The sequence below is a fragment of the Cladophialophora carrionii genome, assembly GCF_000365165.1.
Source record: "Cladophialophora carrionii CBS 160.54 unplaced genomic scaffold supercont1.5, whole genome shotgun sequence".
Lineage (NCBI taxonomy): Eukaryota > Fungi > Ascomycota > Eurotiomycetes > Chaetothyriales > Herpotrichiellaceae > Cladophialophora > Cladophialophora carrionii.
In genome coordinates, this window is record NW_008481830.1 from 1244268 (window position 1) to 1263889 (window position 19622).

A 19622-nucleotide genomic window follows, 5' to 3' on the forward strand; every position below is an offset into this window, starting at 1 on the left:
AAACATTATTATTCCCAGTTAGCTATCTTGCTAGCCCAGGACCATATATACAGTTCCGCTACTCATTATGCGTTTCCATGCGGCCTCGAATTATATGAGACCGGACCACAAGCCTATCGACCATCAGAGGGGCTCACATCTACTCTTGAGGCTCACCGCCTCATGAATCACGCGATGCAGCTTCCCGGTACGAGGCATCCACAAATCTACTGTGGAAGGACCTCCCTCTGGAGAAAGTAGACGCAGCATCACTTCTCTTCCTCTTCTCTTTGTTCTCTGCGATCCTCTCCCATTCTTCCCACTCCTTCGCAATCTCGCCAAGGACGGCCGCCATCGCCGAGGCGCTCGCCATGAGGCCATGCCCTTCGTCGTCTAGGACCTTCAACTCGCATCGCTTCATGACACTGCGCAACCACCGGACGTTGTCCAGGGGTACCCGCGAGTCCTTGGCGCCGTGATGAATTACCACGGATCTGGTCACCTCAGGATATCGGAATCCAATGGGCCGACGGCGTTCAAGACAGACAACCAGGTCAGAGGCAGGATTTGCATTTTGAGTGGCTAGTGTCCAGATACGGTGGGTGAGGGTTTGATTGTACAGTGCTTGACGTGCCTCTGGGCTCAAGCGGGGAGACATTGGCCGAGACGTTGCAGCGGGTGACTTCGCAGCGGAGAAAGTTTGTCGGCGAGAGTCCGACTTTGGACTTGTCGCCGCTGCTCCCTGTATCCCGAGCGATTCGTTGTTGGCTTGATAACAGGACATACCGCGTGCTCGATTCGGCGTCCCCGTCGACGGCCGTTCGGGCTCGACCTCGGGCATGTCGGCTCTGAACGGGCTATCTTCATTGGGATCGCGGTGGGGATAGTCTAGATGCACTTCCAGGCTCTCTATTTGTATTTGCTTGTTCTTTTTGGATTTTAGTGGTTTCGTGTCCACGGACGCGCTCGTTGCAGTCAAGAACCTCGAGTTGGCGACCTTGAGGATTTGCGCTGGCAGAACGCTGAGGATTTTGTGCGTGAAAGGTAGATTGGCGATGGGTTGGGAGTCTGGTCCTAGGGCGGCTCCCTTTGGCATCTGCGAGGGTGGTATCCAGGGTGCCAGCAGATGTATACGCCCGCGGACATACTGGGGCATCTTCAGAGCGGTCGCGAGAGCGTAAATGGCACCCGCCGAATGTGCGAGCAGAGAAAATCTGGTGATTTCCAGCGAGTTGCAGAGGACGGCCACATCATCGACCCAATTCAGTGGTGTGCATTGAGACTCTGACAGCGGTGAACTTGCGCCTACTCCAGGTCTGTCCGGAGTGATCAGCCTCAAGCGTAGCGTTCTTGCAAGCTCATCGTAGAAAGCCGTGAGATATCGGGTCAAACCCATTCCCACACAGCACAGAACGACGAAGCCATTGGGATCCCCGACCTCTGAAAACGCAATCGTGCGGCCAGTCCGAGGGTGGCGGATCTTTTGCGTAAAACGCGGCGCCCCGAGGAACGCCTCAACCTCTTCTGTTATGGACTTCATCTCTACCAAAGCAGGGTCCTGTTTTATCGTCAAACCAGCAGAATTTCTTTGCGTGTGGGTCCCCGCATTCTGATACAAACTGTTGCCCCGGGATAAAGCTGCGCTCGGTGGGTTGGACGTGGCAGGCCTAGCATCAACAGGCGAGCTCGGCCGTTCCTTTGGAGGCGCCGTCGGAAAAGCAGGCATACCAGCCAAATCTGATGGAGTGACAGTCGCGGATAAGTCGAGCGGGCTTTCGACCTCGGGTGATTCGACCACCACCTCTGTGACAGAAAGCCTCGAGCTCTGATACGGGCTGGATCGCCGTGACGAAAGTTTCGGCGTAGCAATGGTATGTCTTTTCGAGGCTCGTTCTGATTTGCGTGCTTCATGTCGCCATTCCTTCTGCCTCTTCTCCCGAGCTTCCTGCAGTTCCCGGATCCGTCGCACGGTTGAGTTATCACCCTCAATAAGCTCGGCATCGATGTTGAGTTCTTTTAAGTCACGGCCCGAGAAGGAGTATCGGTTGTGTTGGTCTTGAGACGCGTCTGAGATCCCCGTCACGCTGCGCCGCAGTGATGACCGTCGAGATGGAATCAAATGAGACCCCAGGTCGCCTCTACTCAATCGCAAAGCAGCGACAGTCGGACCGTCGGGCGGGCTTTGGTCGAGAGGGGTACTGCTGCTCGAATAACCATCCACCGACGGAGAGCGAGTGGGCCATTTGTTCTCTTTCTCCTGTTCCATGCTGTAGAGTGATTCGGCCTTCCGCCGCCTGTCCGACGAAACGCGTCTTGGAGGGATGGGCCGAGTTGTTGCCATTTCATAAACAGATTCGGCCGTCTGCCTCTTAAGCGTGGAACTCAAACCACTGACGAATGAAAAGGTAGAGCCGGCGCTCGAGCGGTTACGTCTTTCAATGCTCGGTAGACCCACGCTGTCCGATTCCGCACGCGACTTCAGACTGTGTATGGACTCCCGGGGCGCCAGAGCAGGCTGCGACGACATGCTCAGAGAGCGGATGAAGGAACGACTCGACCGCTTAGAGAGCGGCGGCGGTCTTCTTGCGTATTTGATCACCGGCGGAGCGGCGGCCTCTCCTTCGCTGCTTTCATCGGCGACAGGTGGATCGTTCTGCTCTCTATCCAGATCATCCGCATCGGGTGGTTCGGTCGAGGGGGAGCGACTGTATTCGTCTGTAGAGATATGGATATTTGTCTCAGCGACGGGGTCTTGCCTGACATAGGTCGACGCAGATATCTTGCTCAAGGAGTCGATCAGCGAGGAGATTACCTGGACCGATTCCGACGGCGTCTCGGGGAGGGAGGACAGGGTTGATAGTTGCGCGAAGCCGGCCCGCGGAGGACTGGTGTCTGGCTCAGAGGTCAAGTTGTGGTCGTAAGCGTAGTCGTATGAATGTCCAACAGATGCAAGATCGCTGTGATAGTCCATGCCTCACATTGCCGGTGCTGGGCAAGATGCGGCTGGAGTGTGTCGAGGTGTCGAGCCCAGGAGCGCACGCGCATGCACGATCGTGGAACAGCGCAGGGGACGAACAGGGGAGAGGGAAAGTTCGACGTCGGCCACCAATCGGAGCCGCTGTTGTTGGATACGCGAAATTTGGGCGAATATCGTCTTAATGGTGTGCGCCAGCTCAAGCTTGAAAGGGTTGCGAAGACATGTCTGGCATTGAATTGAAAGCCTCGTCGTCTGCGAAAATAGCACAATGGCAGAAATGTAGTACAGTACGGAGGGGGATGGTTGGGACGAAGCTACATACGCGTGGGTTACCAGTTTACCACTGCAGAAGATCACAACCGCGATGGCTCGGGCATGATTGGCCTCGCCACGTAGAATTGCCGGGGATGGTGGAAGGGGACATGCCGGTGGATGCAGGTTCGAAGTTGGACGGGCTTGAGACGAACCAGGGCCGGCGCTGATCACCCGCCTTTACCCAGGACGCCAGCGTGATTGACCAGTCGCTTCAAGCTTGACTGTTAGCTGCAGTGTGCGGAAAATTCAAAGTAAGGCACTGCGCGGCGAGCTTCGCACTCTGGATCCAATCCAATTGCTGCCTCCAAGAACTCCTGCGAAAGAGCTCGAGGCTAGCATGTTGGAGAGACAGGTCTGTACCGAAACGACAGCCAGCGCCACGCCTTCCACCGGCCGGCAGGGTAAATTCTCCGCCCCTCTACGACCCGATACGGAGTACTACTACGGAGTATTGTGTACATAATCTCCGTGTCTTGGAGTCGAAAAGCCTATTAATTGCTGAGAATTTATAGACCACCACGGAGTACCACATGGTGGGATTTGGCCAATTTAGCGGAGCATGTAGCCCTACATAGTACATAGGGTCACCGGATAGCGCTCCTCGTGCATAACCCAGCCAAATGTGGATGGTGCCCGAAGCTGTACGGAATCTGCTTTCAATGCATTCAAAGCTCTGAATATGGTTGCGTTTGAGCGTGTCTATTGATCATCGCAGCCCGGAGGTGGAAAGTTTCTTCCCTCTATCAACGCAATGAAGATCTAATGTATCTTGGTCTCTTGTGAGGCCAGAACTCGCTGAAGTCATTGGCCAGGAGCAACCCAAGAGAGCTATCGAACGAAAGCATCTCTTCCAAACGCCGCGCTGAAAACACAATGCGTAGGCTGCACTTTTCCCATGACCCAATCTATTCTAGAGCACATCCAAAAGGATGGGTGGGTGCCACATCACAAGTCTTGATGCAGAACGCCAATCCATAATCTAGCCGAGTCCAAGAGTCGTGGTAACGTGAAGCGGTCGATGAATATCGCTAAGTCGAAAGGAAAGCCAGAAAGGGCGTCCGTAGCCGTAGCCCCATGTCGTATCATAGGTTAAGCGGCATGCCTGCCTTTAACCTTTGTCGTTCTTCGCCAAAGACTCTCCTCGACATCTCCAGGACCATCTCGAAGCCTTCACGGCCGCGAGCTGCGTTCTCCCGGAACCGTTCGACACTGGCTTCTTCGATCTTCGTCCGTATCTTTTGCCATCCGCCACATAGGGCCACAATCTTGGCTTGCTGATTAAATTCTGTCTTCTCTTTTGGATTTGCCGAGGAAGCCTGATAGACGACAGTCTCGCGGCATTCCAAAAGATTGGACCAGGTCAGGTTGGTGCTGCACATGGTAACCTTTTTCGAGGCAGGGTCGACGTATGAGACTTCGTAGACGTAGCTAGTGGTCTCGCCGCCTAATATGTTCAGGATCCATCTCGGCGCGTTCTGTTGGCATGTAATAAGACGTTCAGTGCGCAGGATGCCTGTTTGCGCATCGACGTGGCGCGAGACCGTGTCAACAGCCAGAACATGGGGAGCCTTCTCGTTCCAGGGGCAGTATTTCCGCCAGTTATTCGTGCTGACCTCTTCCCAAGAATAGTCGAACGTATAGGATGATGAGAAGATCTTCATGGTAGCTGATGGTGATGGATTGGGGGAGGACAAGTCGAGGAGATTCGGAGAGGAGCAAATCGTCAAATCGTCAATCAGAGGAAGCCGAAGCGCGTCTAGTGATCACAGTCTTTGTCTAATTGATGGTCCAGGAGTCTGATAGTCTAAGACCAGCTGCTCAAAGCAAGAGAACAAGGAAAAGAGTGTGGGAGTGATGAGTCGCGACGTGGACAGGTCGTCGAGATATGTTGTTGCCGATGAGCAAAAGGAAAAGGCGTGAATAGCGAGGTACTTTTACAGGGTGCCGCCCCTTCTCCAACAAATTTTTCGCCGTGGTTCAGAAACAGCGGGAAAGGTCGGAACCAACTACGTACAGGTTGGTGATTGGCTGAAGGGGTTCTAAGTACCGGTTGAACAAAGTTCCGACAAAATGGCCAGCGGCTGACACGAATGACAGAGTCAATGGGTACAATGTAGGCTTGTCAGACAGCAAGTTTGTGACTTTGTCGTGCTCAATATCTCCTCATCCACCAATCAACCAGCCATTTTCGGGATACCTTTGCCGAAGCCAAAGCGATCGCAGATCTGTGTTGCCTGCGCCCATGGTTCTCCAAATCCCTCATCTGTATCTCGGTATGACATAGCACACCCTCACTCAGCCATTAATCCTGCACCATGTCGGAATACTGGAAATCAACGGTAAGCTCATTACAAAATTGAGTTGCACATTGCTTACTGGTTGCCCAGCCAAAGTATTGGTGCAAGCACTGCAGCACGTACGTCAAAGACACTCCCTTCGAACGCAAACAGCATGAGAATACTGCGAAGCATCAGAACAACCTCAAACGCTTTCTGCGCGACATCCAGAATAACCATGAGCGAGGGGAGAGAGAAAAAGAACGCGCAAAGTCAGAGGTCCAAAGGTTGAAGGGGATCGCCGCTGATGACACAAACAAGTCCTCATCTTATTCCGTCTCGAAACCGACGCCTTCAGTGCACAGGCCTGCCACAGGGCCGCCGGCAATAGCAGATCGCAAGAGACAATGGGCGCAGCTGGCCGAAATGGGTATCAAAGTACCCGAGGAATTCTGCCCTGAGGTGGCCATGGCCGGTGACTGGCAGACATTGTCGCAGCAAGTCGTTGATGAAGCCCCCTTGAGTACAGGTATCAAGAAGCGCAGATACGAAGGCCAGGAAGATGACCAAGAGGAGAAGGAAGCAGCTGGCGAGGCTGTTGTGCGACGCGGTTGGGGTGCTACTACCAAGACATATCCTGGCCAAGACGACCCTGATCTCGATGACCTCCTCTCTGGCTCAATCCCAGTCAAGACGGAAAAACCAGGCTCGCAGATTAAAGGTGAGAGTGGAATGTCCATGAAGCAGGAAACTCACCCTGCACTTACCCAAGACGAAAGCGTGGCCGGAAATCATACCTCACCAACAGTCGAGGCTTGCTCAGACGACAACCCAATGACACCTAAGGTAGTGAAAGAGGAGCCCGGGGCCACTCAAACGGCGTTACTCAAGGATCAAGCCCTGGAGGAAGTTTCAATGCCTGTTTTCAAAAGGCGCAGGCCGAAAGTATCTTGAAAAGGTGAAACACACACCCTCGTCTTGTTGAACTGGGGTGGTTCACGGCAGTACGTAACCTCGGCCGGCCACAAGCGAACCGACGCCCAGATAAGCGAGATCATGATTAATTGTCGACTGATTGCCTTTGTTCCTAACCAAACTCTCATCCGAGAATTTGTCCAACCATTGGTGCACAGAAACAACAGACTCGCGAGTGGCGGAACCACGTGGAACCCAACGGCTGGTTACTCAGTTGCACAAGCATTCTAACATGACAGCTGTGGCAGCCCCATCAGGGTCCCGAAGCAAACGTCCGACACTGGTCCTGCCGACGGTAGGGACGCAATCAGCCAAGCCGTGCAACACCTCGAAATAAATTGCACCCTAGGCCAAAACTATAGCTGTCCTGCATTGGCTTAGGAGCTCTCTGATGCGGGTGATCAAAATGACACCGAGACGACTAATCATGTCCGAGTATGCACACCCTCATGCGTACTCACGATCTAAGTGGTAAGTACTCCGCAGCATTAGACTCGGCTGAATTAATGCAACGAACGTTGTCGGCCGCCTACTTATGAGGGTATGCAATGCATGAGCTGAATGCCATTATGGCCAATAATGCGGGGCTCTCGGGATACACAGCCTCTTTCGAGAGGTTCGCGCATCGTCATCCTCGTCTATTTCGTTGACATATCGGGACGTTACCCAGTACTCAGTGGCCTGCACGGAGCCGTAAGGAAGCACACGCGGCACACTCGCAGCTTCGCCAGGACCTAAGGTAGGGGCTCGGTCGGTTCTGCAACCTACTCGAGCTTACCGCATCTGCCCAGCCAAGGATCCGAGTCGCTCGGAGAATATTTTGCTGCATCTTCGCAACAGACAAGGCGATCCTTACATGTCAGGCCGCACCAGATCCTACTGAACACAACGCAAATTCCGGGACATGATTCAGTTTGCGAAACCGGTTCCATCTCTCATATCAGTGTACCCATGCAGGAAGGCGTACACGAACAGGCTATTATGAACGTATTATCCACAAGCCCCTGCAAATCGGCGAGTCGAGGCTCACAGGGGTCAAGGCCGCTGATTGCATGTTTCCCCAGCGCCACCAGCACTGTCTCAGGGTATGATTTCATGCACTGGTTGTGGTGACCAGGCAGTTCATGTGACACTGAAGGCAACGTCGAGACGTTTGGGTGACAAATGGTACCTTGACGGCACCGGAGCGGACACGGACCCTCGTGCGTCGTAGCAGGGGGCGTGGGCGATCATGACGGGACTGTGGGAGCGTTCCTGGGATCAGGGAGCAAACACATCAGAATCAAGGCTCTCAGAAGCGGCGAAGACCAAGCCACGCGTGTCGGAGCAAGGTAGAAATTGTCTCGCTAAGAAGCATGCACAAAGTTTAAATGGCTGTCCGCCGGAACATAGGTGGATAATCGAGGCGTGGTGGAGTTTGGCGTCCAAGGACGGAGCAGCTGGCGTCAAGCATCGTCTACTATGCTTGAGGACAGGTTCCTGCGCTATTTTCCTGCTAGTCGTCTGGAGATTTTCGAACACTTGTTTCACTTGATAGCGCGACGGGGGTCGTGGTGATCAAACCGCGAAGCTCCAGGACGCATCACACGCCGAACCAACCCGCTTGCGAATCTGAAAATTCGTCTATCGCCTTCCCCTCACCCCAACCACCCCGTTAGCTGCGAGCTGAACGGCAGACAGTGCGGGCTGGCAGCGAACCAGGACAGAAAAGAGAAATAGGCCCACCAAGCGGGGGGCGACGTCTGACCAGGTAGGGAAGGCACGAATCTTTTCTGGAGCCAGCGAGGCAGGAATGGACTGATGCGGTGCTTTGAATGCTGACATGGTCACATCCACCGCCAGCCTCAAAGGAAGAACACGGAGTCGCCTGGCGGTGCGCTATGCTCGAGTAGGCACAGTCAAGGAGGGTCTGGCAGATGCTTGGGCGAGACTACTGGCCTCGGTTACAGAAGTGGGCATCCATACTCCGTATTGGCTTTCTCTTCCCATATTGTGGACGCTTGACTGATACGACTCCATTTCTCGAAAATGCACTAGCAGGGTTCTAGAGTCGCTTGGCAACGGTCAAGCAGCATCACTGTATGCTGCTCTTTCGGGATATTGGACTCGGTGAGGCCAGGCCATCCAATTGCTGTTGCGTAGACAAACAGGAACTGATCGACGGCATGACCAACTCCAGGCGAACGGGCGGAAGGCGGGATTATTACATACTCGAGGGTACGTGATCCATCGTTCCTCTGGCACTGCCGTCCGTGGAAGATCATGCTCGTCCTGTCTGTGCCCTCGTGCCTTCCACACGCTCGCCATCGTGTTCCGGCTGGCTCCCTTATCACCACCGCCTGGCGCCCACGTCACTGGAGGCTCATCCTCCGGTGGGTGAAGGTACTCGTACCCACCACTCGGCACGGTCAGAGGACCACACCAGGCAATCGCGAAGCACACGCGTTAGTCCTTCGATAGTCGGGGCTATCCCATTTCCAGCTTTGTCGCTTTCAGCTTGTGGTCTGTCGTTACTGTGTATAGCTAGCAGCGCCGATGCAGAAACAATGCAACCGCCCTTGGAGCTGAAAAGGCTAGGAGTGGGCAAAGCCGGCGAACAGACAGTGCCAGTGCAAGATGAGGCAGAGCCTAAGGTGCTTAGACTTGGGCCTAACGTCGTCTGGCGCCGGGAGATGCCCTAAGCGAGAAGCCTCTTGACTGGGTACCAGGGGGTTTGGCAAACTCGTTGCTCAGCAGTCCACCGCTGTCCCATTACTGCTCATCTCGGCCTCCTGTTACTGGTGAGGGTTGATTGACAGACCTGTCAACAGCTGCGAGTGCCGGCCCGTTCGGGCACTCGTGGAGTCGTGCTCGTCCCTTCTCCTCCGTCGCCTGCCCGCTAGCGCTCGAGGGCCAACATGGCTTTTGGGAACGACTTGGGTGGCCAGGCTACGGAGCGTTGACCTCGAATTGCAGCACGTCCCCCAGATAATGCTTGTCGTCTAGGGCGGCTGGCGAGTCGAAGCGACTCCAAGCGAGGCTCGTTCCAATTTCGCCATCGCAAATCTGATTCATGCTCACTGCGCTTCGGCACTTAGGACGTCCGCGACGCCTTGAGCAACGAGCGATCGCTCAAACGGTCAAAGCCTGTAGCCACTGGGGACTGGTGACCGTTTCACGGGCCCCAAATGGGTGACCAAGCACTCCAGAAAAGCCCCCTGTCCTGTCGAGCCCTGTCAGTGGAACTCGAATGCCTGTCCACGCCGCTGCTCCTCCCAGCCAGTGCTATGCCACCTTGCTCCTCCATCAAGTCATCTGTTACTATGGTGCAGGCACTGCCATACGCTGCATACTCTAAACACCTTCCTGTACCTTGCTCTCTTCGCATCCTCGCTTCGCGCTCCATCCTCTTTTATTGCCCGGTTGCTTGTTTCCGTCCTGCATCCGTCTGGTTCTCTGCGTTGCTCGGTTGTTCCTTTGTACGTCGTTTCCTTCCCTGCGTTGATCTCGCTTGGTCGTTGCCAAAGACGTATTTTGGTCGCGGTCTGGCGGGCATATACAGTATATCTGTCGGCGAGACAAACTAGCAAAATTTCCTGGAAGCGTCACCGGAGCGAGGTGTTGCGTATGGGCGCTGACCAGCTGAAACTTCCAGAAGAGGGACATTCAACTTGGTGTGCGGAAGAGATACGCTGAAGCGGTTGTTTGGTGGGAGCACGGGGTCGACAACGTCAATCCCGGCGGAGCTCGCAATCGATATCACCGTCGAGTCGCAACATCGCATCGATCCTCCGCGACGAGGTCTTCCCGCTGGAAACAGCAGGAGGCGGGCACACGCGAGCCTGATGAACTACTCCAATATGAGCACGGCGGCGTTACAGTCTTCGACGTCGTCGATCAGCCTTCCGCCGATCAGCAGCATCGATTTCCACACGCACATGGCACATCGATCAGAACCAGAAGTTGTGCAACCTTTACCGCCCCCGCCGCCGGCACAACAGCGTGTACTACCACCGTTGCCGTACCCTTATGCAGCTCGACCAGCGCCTCCGCCAGTGCCGCCGCCGCCCATGCCTCACGAGTATATGCAAGCACGACCGATGTATCCGGGGATCCCTTCACCATACCAGCCGATGCCGGGACGGATGGCCCTGCCGTCAACCACCGACCCGAGTCTGATCGTTGCGCCGCCCCGTCACAAAGCCAAAGAGGTGAAGAGACGGACGAAGACGGGCTGTTTGACGTGCCGCAAACGGCGCATTAAGGTGAGTCCAGCTTCCATTTCTACTGCACATTGTACCGCCATTTCCGCATTGCCGAGCACTCGCATTTCTTCTTTCCTCGACGCTTGAGGGCGCCCGCGACCATCCTCACAGCCACGGCGGCCGCTGGCAGGCAAATTGGACAGTGGGCGCATGGCAAGGCCAGGCCACAGAACGAGCTTGGGGCGAGGGCAACTTTACACGGAGCTCCACTTGGGCTAGTGGGTGATAGCCGTGGGTGGCGCCTAGCACCAAAGTCCAGGGGAGCGCCCGCCCCAAAGGCGCAGGCCTATTTAGGCCTCGGGCCTTGTGATCGACGCTGCCATCTCCGCCGTGTCACAAACCTTCGCAACCTTCATCCCGAACTCAACGGCGCTACACGAATTTTCCTCTAGGCGACTCCATCGTTCCAACGCCTTCTCTCGTCTCGAGATTACTCCCTCACCTCAATTCCCTGTTTGGGCACACGGCAGTAGTTTCCCTCGCGTCCACTTGCGCGCTGCCGTCCCGAGCCTTCTCGCCCCTCCGCTCACTCTCCTGTACCTTGCATGGCACTAATCGCTGGTATTCACTTGACAGTGCGATGAAGGTCGACCCGAGTGCAGGAATTGCATGAAGAGCAAGCGCACCTGTCAAGGCTACGACCCCGTCTTCCAGGCGCAGGGGCCTCATTCGTTGCACCCAGCGCCATCGTCCTCAGCACCGAACAGCAGCAACTCCAACCCCCCTCCCCCGTCATCGATTAGTGCTCAAGCCCGGAGATTTTCGGCCACGCCCATCAGCCCTCCAGCCGCGAACCACAACTCGTCGATCGTGTCGAGTTCACCTCGAGATCACAACGAATATCCCTTCCCGCGGCCGCCGGAACAGCTCCTGCCTCACATCAATCAGCCATATCACATGGACAACTCCCACCACACTGGCCTAGCTCCGTATCCCCCACCGCCGCCGTCTGGACGAAGTGAGTGGAGCTGAGGCTACGTTTTCTCCATCGTCTGACTTGTGCCAGTGCATTAATGATGGAGATCGGCACTCGACGAACCACGAGGACCATTGAGTCTATTTGTACAATTGCTGGCACCAGAATTCCGAGTGTACCACCGATTCCACCTGATTCCGTCCCTAACCTCGAGTCTATCCGCAAGGTGTACGATGTTGCGTTTGCTCCGGGTCTCGACCGACTGTTGGAGACAGGGCAGTCAAAATGGTTTTCCAACCACGGTTTTCCTTTACTCTGCACGGACCGCACTCGCCTGGGCAATATGTTGGCGTATCTAACGTTGGTGAGCAACCACGCAGACACACCGGTGGAGAATGCGACCTTGGCCAGTCAAGAAGCCCGGGTCACCTGGGCCATGCTCGAACTGTGCGTTCGACCCGAACATGACGGCGGTGAAGAGGCAGATCAACTGGCGCTCCGATGCCGGGCACTTGGTGCGATTCTGACGGGAGAATCCTTCAGCAACCCCACGGCCTCCATGTCGGATTTTGTGCATCAAGATGAAGCTGAGCCAGAACCAAAAGAGACGACGCTCGAGAAACAGCTGGCACGGAGATCCGAGGAATTCTGGAAGTTGGTCGAAGCGGCAGCTGCGACGCAGTCTTCCTCTAGCCCCGGCCTGTCGGGGGCGGCGGTGCGTCGGTGTCGGTCCTTTCTCGATGGCCTGGAGAACAGGGACATAATCTACAGTATAATGCTACTTGCGACAGGAGGAAACGGTGATCTCACTTCGGAACGAGAACTTGCAAAGAGATACCTGGAAACACAGGCAAATGGACGTGCTACGAATCAAGTATTTGCGACTATATCCGGCATGGCGTTGAGGGCGTTTGAGGCCTGAATTTCGGCCAACCCGGCTCCCTGAACAACCACCACTTGCATAGTTCTTCGCGCTTTTCTGTACGGCATCCTTGTTCTTCTGCCGACCGATACACGGCGAGATGGCAGATGGCAGATGGCAGACATACCCTTTCTGTACCGCGAACATATGGGGCGCTCTCGAAAAGTCAAGCTCTATTTGACTCCTGTAATCAGATGTGGTTCCATGTCGCTTCCAATTACCCGTACAGTAGTTCCTATGCTGGCCAGCGATTTGTCACGCAAATGCACTTGGGCTATGCCTAGGCCTGGGCCCGAGAAGGAAAGGATGCTATTAGGGTACGACGAATCGCCGCGGACTTGGTTGACAAGTTCCTGACCCGTCACACGAAGCATTATTGAATACCTGACGTGGTGAAGTGCCGTCTGTCATGTAGAGTGCCTCCACTTTGCAGTAGCTCCCCTCTGCTGGCGGAACAGCCCAGCGGATAAATAGCTAGCGATTGCTCGCCGCAAGTGAGCTTTGCTTGCTTGATCTCGGGCTTCGGCCGGTCGGGGCGCAGAAAGACTGACTGACTGACTGACCAAGGAAGCGTATGTAGTATGGCACACCGTGGACATTCAACTCTCTCCTATCATGCCAGCTCCTGGGGGCTACAGTACGGTGACAAAGACTGCAAAAAGTCGAGCTACTGTACTCCGTACTCCGTAACCAATGAGAGCGACGTCGAAACCTTGTTGACCGTAGCTCGTACTTTTACTCCGTCCGGTCTCTAAGCGAGCATGCAGGAGCTTGCCATCGTGCGGCGGACTAAGAGCGAGGCGAGGCGAGAGAACGAGGATCGTCCAAAGTCAAAATAAACCCTTGCGAGCAGGGGCGAGCAAGGGCGAGCGAGACGAACTTTTGGTGGCTCTTTTTGAGTGAAAGACCGCAGGAGTCGACCAGGAACATATATCAATTAATTACTCCGTACTGTTACTCAATACGAGGGAGGTGGATAGTTTGCGGCGGGCCATTCAAGGGTGGGGCCCGGACCATTGCGTTCACGGGCGGGTGGTGGGTGCTATCTCATCACGGCTCATACTCCGTACTGTGACAGGATCTTCCGTCGACGATGATTGCTGCGATCGCCGCAACCTGTGGGTTGTGACTGTGTACGGGGATATACGAAGGTTCGTCGTGATCGAGGATAGAGGGGTTTTTGTGCATAAGGCTCATAGGGTCTAGACCTCTGGGGGTGAGCCTGCCAGGCCTGTCACGCCTTTGTGGTACCGTAGCTTTAATTGATCCTCTTGATCCTGACAAGAACGGGCTTATGGTAGTTACTACCTATGTACGGAGCATGTACGGAGTATGTAGATACTGTAACGTGTGAGTACCTACTTATGTAGTTTTAGTACACACTGCCGTGCATGGACGAGGGTGCCGACAGTAACACTACCTGGTAAGTACCTCCTCCCGTGCGCTCCCCTTGGGCACGCCTGTACACGATTGCAGTGGGTAGAGTTCACTCAAAAGTCAAAACACCAGTCCCACGGCACGGCAGATTCAGGTCCAGGTCCCGTTCCAAATCTAAGTACGTATGTATCCAGCTTGCCGCACGCAGCTTGCCTGGTACTCGTCCTTGTACTCCGTACTCCGGGCTTCCTACTGTAGCATAAAAGTTACATGTACGACATGCATACGTATGTAGCTACCACGTCTTTATCACCTCCCTGCGAACGAGGTTGCAGAAGGAGCAAGGTGCAAAGTGCATGACTCGTGGAGCTGAAATCTCGTCGCCAACACATACCTGGGGTAGGTACTCCGTACCTACTGTACCAAGGTACTTAACGTGGCGATACGCCAAGTCGAAGTAGTGCAGGTACACGGTATGGAGTATGTACATGCAATGTCAGGTAGGTACCTAGGTACCTAGGTACAATAGTGCGTCAGGTACGTACGTCCTTTCTCGGCACCCGAACCCAAGCGGCGGCACGCGGACTTCGCTTGCAGGTCAAATTCACCGAATGGAGAGACGGACGGACGGACGGACAGACAGACGGGCGAGCAACGAATGACTTCTAGACCGATGGGGGCCGGAGGTCGAGGTCAGGTCGGACTACTGTATGTGTCGCGGAGTACGCGTGGTCGTGAAAGGTACCTACGGAGTACGGAGTACTGTAAGCACCTACCTACCCCAGTAGGTACATACTGTGTGGTGCTACCGCTCACGCTCTCGCACCTGTTCTCTGTCTGTACGCCGTACTCTAGCATGTATTGTAGCCCGTAGCAGCTCGTCTGGACAGAATCGAAACATAAGAGAATATACTCCGTACCCCGTACTGTGAATAGTGCTGCGTCTTATTTACTTTGCGCCGGCCAGGAGCGGGGACCCTGTGGTGCAGCGAAGGTTGCTGCTGGAGTTGAGTCCAGGTTGAGTATGGAGTATGTAGAGTATGTATTCCGTTTTCTGCACCTGAAGTTGAGTCCAGATTGTGCATGTACAGTATGTACTCCGTTTTCTGCGCCCGAAACACGGTCGTTCGCTGTAGACACCGGTCTGGTCGAAATGAGCCATGTTCTCGCATTCTGGCTCGAAATCGACAGACACACTGCTCTGTGTGGAAATCTGTTCTAGGGTGCTCCCACATCAAAGATCCCAGCGGAGCACTTTGCTTTCGCGCCCGGCTCCTCTCGTCTACGGATACCTGTCTGTATATTTCTATGTCTGATCCAACCTGAACAGTCCAAGGAAGAAGAAAAGGAGGAACGCGACCACCGACCCCTCACTGCATGTCCTTCTGCTCGAAAATCGGACTCTTCAACTTTCCCGTCTCCAGGGCTAACCTCACATTCTCAATCGCCCATTCTTCCATCTTCTTGATGGTCTCGGTTGTCCATGTGCCCATGTGAGGCAGCAAGATGACTCTTTCATTGCCAACGAGACCGGGGTGGATCTTGGGTTCTTCCTCGTAGACATCGAGACCCGCGCCAGCGATGACACCGTTGTCTAGCGCGTCGACCAACGCAGCTTCGTCGATGACTGCCCCGCGTGCCGTATTGACGATGATGGCGCTGGGTTTCATCAACTTCAATTGCTCCGTGGAGATGATGTGGCGCGTCTTCGGGTTAAGTGGCAGATTCAGACTCAGCACGTCGCTTTGTCGTAGCAGTTCTTCAAACGAGACGTACGCGGCGCCATCGGCCTGGGAAGAGTCAAGTTTACGGCGATTGTGGTAGATGGCCGTCATTCCGAACGCTTCGGCCTTTTTCTTCATGTTTCGTCCGATCCCGCCCATGCCGAGGATCCCGAGCACTTTGCCCTGAGGATCGTGGCCCAGTGCTGGAGGTGGATTGCCGCGCCAGTCGCCTCTGCGCAATGCCACCATGCTGGTGTTGAAGTTGCGCAGCGCGCCCAGCATAAGGAAGATGGCCGTGTCGGCGGTGGCGTCGTCCACTGCTGTCGGCACGTTTGACACGAGCAGTGGTGGATCTCGCGCCGAACAAGCATCAGCATCGATCTGGTCGTAGCCGGCGCCGCAGTGGGCGAGGAATTTCCACGACTTTGGCAGGGCCTTTACTATTTCCTCGTCGAAAAAGCCCGTGATGCTGACGGACTGGAAGGTGCGATACGCGGCGACCACTCCGTCAAGCTTGCCGGACTGGCATTCCTGGATGAAGTCGGCGCGATTTGTGGCGCTTGGAGTGACCAGGTCGCCCAGCGAACTTAGCGATTTCCATGCCTCTTGCGCACTGTATTGTGATCGTCAGTTTGGCGCCGAAAGATACAAATACACGCAGGATGACTGGTGCGCTTACTGGTCGATCTGGCCGAGGAGAAGGATCTTGGGCCTGGCTGACATGTTGGTCGTGAAGACTGTGGTGGACGCCCTGCGCCTCGTGCTACCCTGGATTTGTTGATATAAGGCTGTACGGCACAAGGGACGTTGGACTTTCCCTCTCTTTGCTCAACGACACTAGCTTCAAGTTTGGGCCACGTTAAGCAGCGACGAGCGTTCGGCGATGTCCCTTGAAGAGAAGAATCAAGACGGCACAATTGTTTTCCACGAGGGATACGGTACTAGCATCGTAGGAGTGAAAGCATTGTATACGGTTTCCTCAGATTAACATCCTACCGTTCACCTCCGTCTGATTCGTCATTTGGAGTTAACGTATCATTGCGGAACAAGATGCCGCGCACTTCTCAGCGGCAAGGAAGTTGGTTATCAGCAGTCAGTGGGTGCTTCGACTGTGATAGACTGAGCTGGGCCGAACGAAGCATAGATCCCGCAATTGAACGGTGCATGCACATCTGAACAATCGCAGGTTAATAGATCAGACAGAATGAGATGAGTGAATTGAAAAGCCAAGGCAGGAGTCGAGCAAGGACTATGAAGCATGAAGCTGGTTGGTATTTTCGATCACGTGCCGATAGATAGAAATGCGCTAAGGGCCATTTACTGTACCGTTGCCAAGAAAGTACGGCGAGCCAGATACGCCCATGTCGATTGGAGCTCGACCTTGTCGACATCAATTGAGACTCAGTTGCGGATCGCGATCAAGCTGAAGGGATTAACCCGTGTTGTCCTCCCTACGACAGTGTCTCGTCTTCGTACTTTCTTATCCTCCTCACTACTCGACTCTCTATCTGGTTCAAGAACTGGAATAGCACAATCCCCTTGAGCCTGGCCAGCATGGCCGCCAAACCGATCAAGGACGTCGTCTCTTTGGCCAAGGTATGCGTCTCGTAACCAGCTGTCCCACGATGACTCGCTCACGGCCTGCTTCAGAAATACACGCAGGAAAGTAACGGTATCTGGGCGACTATCCACAAATACTTCGCCGTCGATCCCAACCGCAGCACGGGCATACCTGTCAAACACTTTCGCAATCCTTCGCCGGCTGCTCTTGATCCCAAGTCCTACGATGACGCCGTGACGACGCCTGCGGCAGACATTGCAGATAATCCGTATTGGAAGAGAGACGTACGACGAGCATACCCCAAACTTAGCACGGTCACTCAGGGAGAAGTTGTGGGGCTGTTGACGTTAGGAAGTGCGGCAAACCCGAGTCCGAAGCTGTTGGCTGGCGAGGAAGGCAGTAAGCAATTGGTCGCAGTGAAACAGGAAGGCGAGAGAGGACTCGCTGCGTATTTCGAGCATGAAAAGGCGGCCGCAGTGCTCGGTGAGAATGGATTGCCTCCTATGCCGGTCAATGTGGGGCAAGCGAAAGACGTAAAGTACCAGCAGGCACCGACGAGTTATGGAGACGAGTATGTCCATTTGCGTGTCGACAACCATCGTTATATGCTAACGCTGCTGGCAGTTATCCGTGCCGAAGCTTTCTCTAGAAGTCCATCGCATCATCAGGCAGGGGCCACTGTATATAGTCTCGTCAAACCCTTGCACACTCGAAACCGGAAGAAAAGGAGCCCGCATCATTGCATGGCCGCGCGCCGTTCTGCCTCGACGGCCGCTTGCTGTTGCTCGAGAATTTCTCGCTGGCGGACGGCTTCTTCGCCAACTGCCTTTTCGCCTTTCCTCCTCTGGCGCTCTTCGAACGCTTGTCTGCCCTTCATAATCCGCCCCACGATCTCCGCGGCATTCACATGAGAGTAAGGATGTTCTTCAATCTGCCGCAGAATGCCCATCTCCTTGGCATCCGTGTAAGGGTCGAATGTGGAAGGCATGAACGTGGTAGGACCATGGTAGACAGCGGAAACCTTGCCCATGGGCATTGCTTGTAGATATGCTTTCGAGGGCAAAAACGGCGCACCGAATACAACGGCGTGGATATACCGGCATTGCAAGACGCACAGTCCCCGCTCGAAGATGTTCATGATAGGGTAGTTGAGGCCTTTCCAGTGGTTGATCACGGCATCATCGTGGACGCCAGCAACCACGAAAGCTTCGTTGTTCTCCGCTTGACTGACTCTTTTCAAAAACTCGATGTGCCCAGAGGAGAAGAGATCGAAGCCACCGTCGACGTAAACGATCTTCTGGCCAGGTGCGGGACCTTTTCCAGCTACAATCTTGTCGAACCGGCCACTGTCGGGAGATTCTGGCTCTCCTAGCTCGCTTGGTTCTTGCTCAGCCCACGACCATACTTCTGCACCCGGGTGTAAAGCTGTCTCATCCGTAGCATAGTCCTTGATTCTTTCCAGCATCTCAGCACCCTCTGCCTCCTTTTGCGGGTCAGGGCCCGCGTCAGTCTTCCCCTGGAGGGCATCTGTTAGAGACTTGATGAAGTGCGTCTTGGTACAGAGCAACATGCGGCCCACCAAGTCGGTGGTGGATATCCCTGGCGTTCGCTTGAAGACAAGGAAGCGACCAGCCGCCTTGACGAAGCGATAGCAGTCTTCCCCACCGGCATCAGATGTGATATCGTCGCCGTGGGCCACGTACCAACAGCCGTAATGGGAGATCCAAGGCAAGGACGTCACATAAGGAGCGTGCGGTATGACTTTGGTGGTCCACCGGCACGCTTCGCATGCTGCAGTCCGTTCATCCAATGTCATGACGGTTGGGCCTTTGTTCTCCAATATCTCCTCATCCGAGTGGAGGCCGATGTAGAGCTCTTTACCTAGCTGGCGGGCTTGTCGCAACGCACCGGCATGACCTGATCCGGTCAGACATGCTTACCTTTCGTTTGGTGACGACCTACCGTGATGAGCAAAGTCGAAGCATCCGTCGACCCAGATGCGATCTTTGCGGATTTCTTCATCTTCTTGGGGGTCAACTGGCCAGTGGCCCGGCTTTGGTACCTCGATGTCCATGCCACTGTCGCTGGTGTAGGTGAAAAACTCAACAGTCGCGGAATTCAGGCGCCTTCTGTGCGCTAAAGGGAGATGCGCCTCTGCGAGAAGGAATGAAAGGATGGGGATCCCCCTGTACAGATGGCGTAATATGAGTGGCACGAGGCGGTGGAAGCGGTCGTGAATCCCCACAATTCGGCCTCCCTCGCCGTGGTGAACCCCTGTTTGTTCGTGACCATCTACCACACCATCTGCAGGTACCCTTCGCTGTCCGCGCCCTTTTCGACCCAAGTCGCACACTTC

The 19622-nt window shown here is 54.9% G+C and overlaps 8 protein-coding genes across 8 annotated transcripts; 4 read left to right on the forward strand and 4 right to left on the reverse strand.

Moving 5' to 3' along the window:
- Positions 1–160: 160 nt before the first annotated feature.
- On the reverse strand, positions 161–2950 carry G647_06273 (uncharacterized protein; the record flags this gene model as incomplete). The annotated part of the gene is made up of 1 exon (XM_008730595.1): positions 161–2950. The coding sequence occupies one exon, from the start codon at positions 2948–2950 to the stop codon at positions 161–163; it is 2790 nt and encodes a 929-aa protein (XP_008728817.1).
- Positions 2951–4353: 1403 nt separating this feature from the next.
- Positions 4354–4932, reverse strand: G647_06274 (uncharacterized protein; the record flags this gene model as incomplete). Its single annotated transcript, XM_008730596.1, has 1 exon — positions 4354–4932. The coding sequence occupies one exon, from the start codon at positions 4930–4932 to the stop codon at positions 4354–4356; it is 579 nt and encodes a 192-aa protein (XP_008728818.1).
- Positions 4933–5586: 654 nt separating this feature from the next.
- G647_06275 (uncharacterized protein) lies at positions 5587–6501 on the forward strand (the record flags this gene model as incomplete). Its single annotated transcript, XM_008730597.1, has 2 exons — positions 5587–5610; positions 5659–6501. 2 exons carry the CDS (start codon positions 5587–5589, stop codon positions 6499–6501), a joined length of 867 nt encoding a protein of 288 aa, XP_008728819.1.
- A 3860-nt stretch (positions 6502–10361) lies between these two features.
- Positions 10362–11076, forward strand: G647_06276 (uncharacterized protein; the record flags this gene model as incomplete). Its single annotated transcript, XM_008730598.1, has 2 exons — positions 10362–10766; positions 10996–11076. The coding sequence occupies 2 exons, from the start codon at positions 10362–10364 to the stop codon at positions 11074–11076; spliced, it is 486 nt and encodes a 161-aa protein (XP_008728820.1).
- A 706-nt stretch (positions 11077–11782) lies between these two features.
- Positions 11783–12604, forward strand: G647_06277 (uncharacterized protein; the record flags this gene model as incomplete). Its single annotated transcript, XM_008730599.1, has 1 exon — positions 11783–12604. The coding sequence occupies one exon, from the start codon at positions 11783–11785 to the stop codon at positions 12602–12604; it is 822 nt and encodes a 273-aa protein (XP_008728821.1).
- A 2747-nt stretch (positions 12605–15351) lies between these two features.
- Positions 15352–16428, reverse strand: G647_06278 (uncharacterized protein; the record flags this gene model as incomplete). Its single annotated transcript, XM_008730600.1, has 2 exons — positions 15352–16318; positions 16385–16428. 2 exons carry the CDS (start codon positions 16426–16428, stop codon positions 15352–15354), a joined length of 1011 nt encoding a protein of 336 aa, XP_008728822.1.
- Positions 16429–17259: 831 nt separating this feature from the next.
- Positions 17260–17915, forward strand: G647_06279 (uncharacterized protein; the record flags this gene model as incomplete). The annotated part of the gene is made up of 3 exons (XM_008730601.1): positions 17260–17301; positions 17356–17837; positions 17891–17915. 3 exons carry the CDS (start codon positions 17260–17262, stop codon positions 17913–17915), a joined length of 549 nt encoding a protein of 182 aa, XP_008728823.1.
- Positions 17916–18002: 87 nt separating this feature from the next.
- Positions 18003–19340, reverse strand: G647_06280 (uncharacterized protein; the record flags this gene model as incomplete). Its single annotated transcript, XM_008730602.1, has 2 exons — positions 18003–19183; positions 19229–19340. 2 exons carry the CDS (start codon positions 19338–19340, stop codon positions 18003–18005), a joined length of 1293 nt encoding a protein of 430 aa, XP_008728824.1.
- Between the last annotated feature and the right edge of the window lie 282 nt (positions 19341–19622).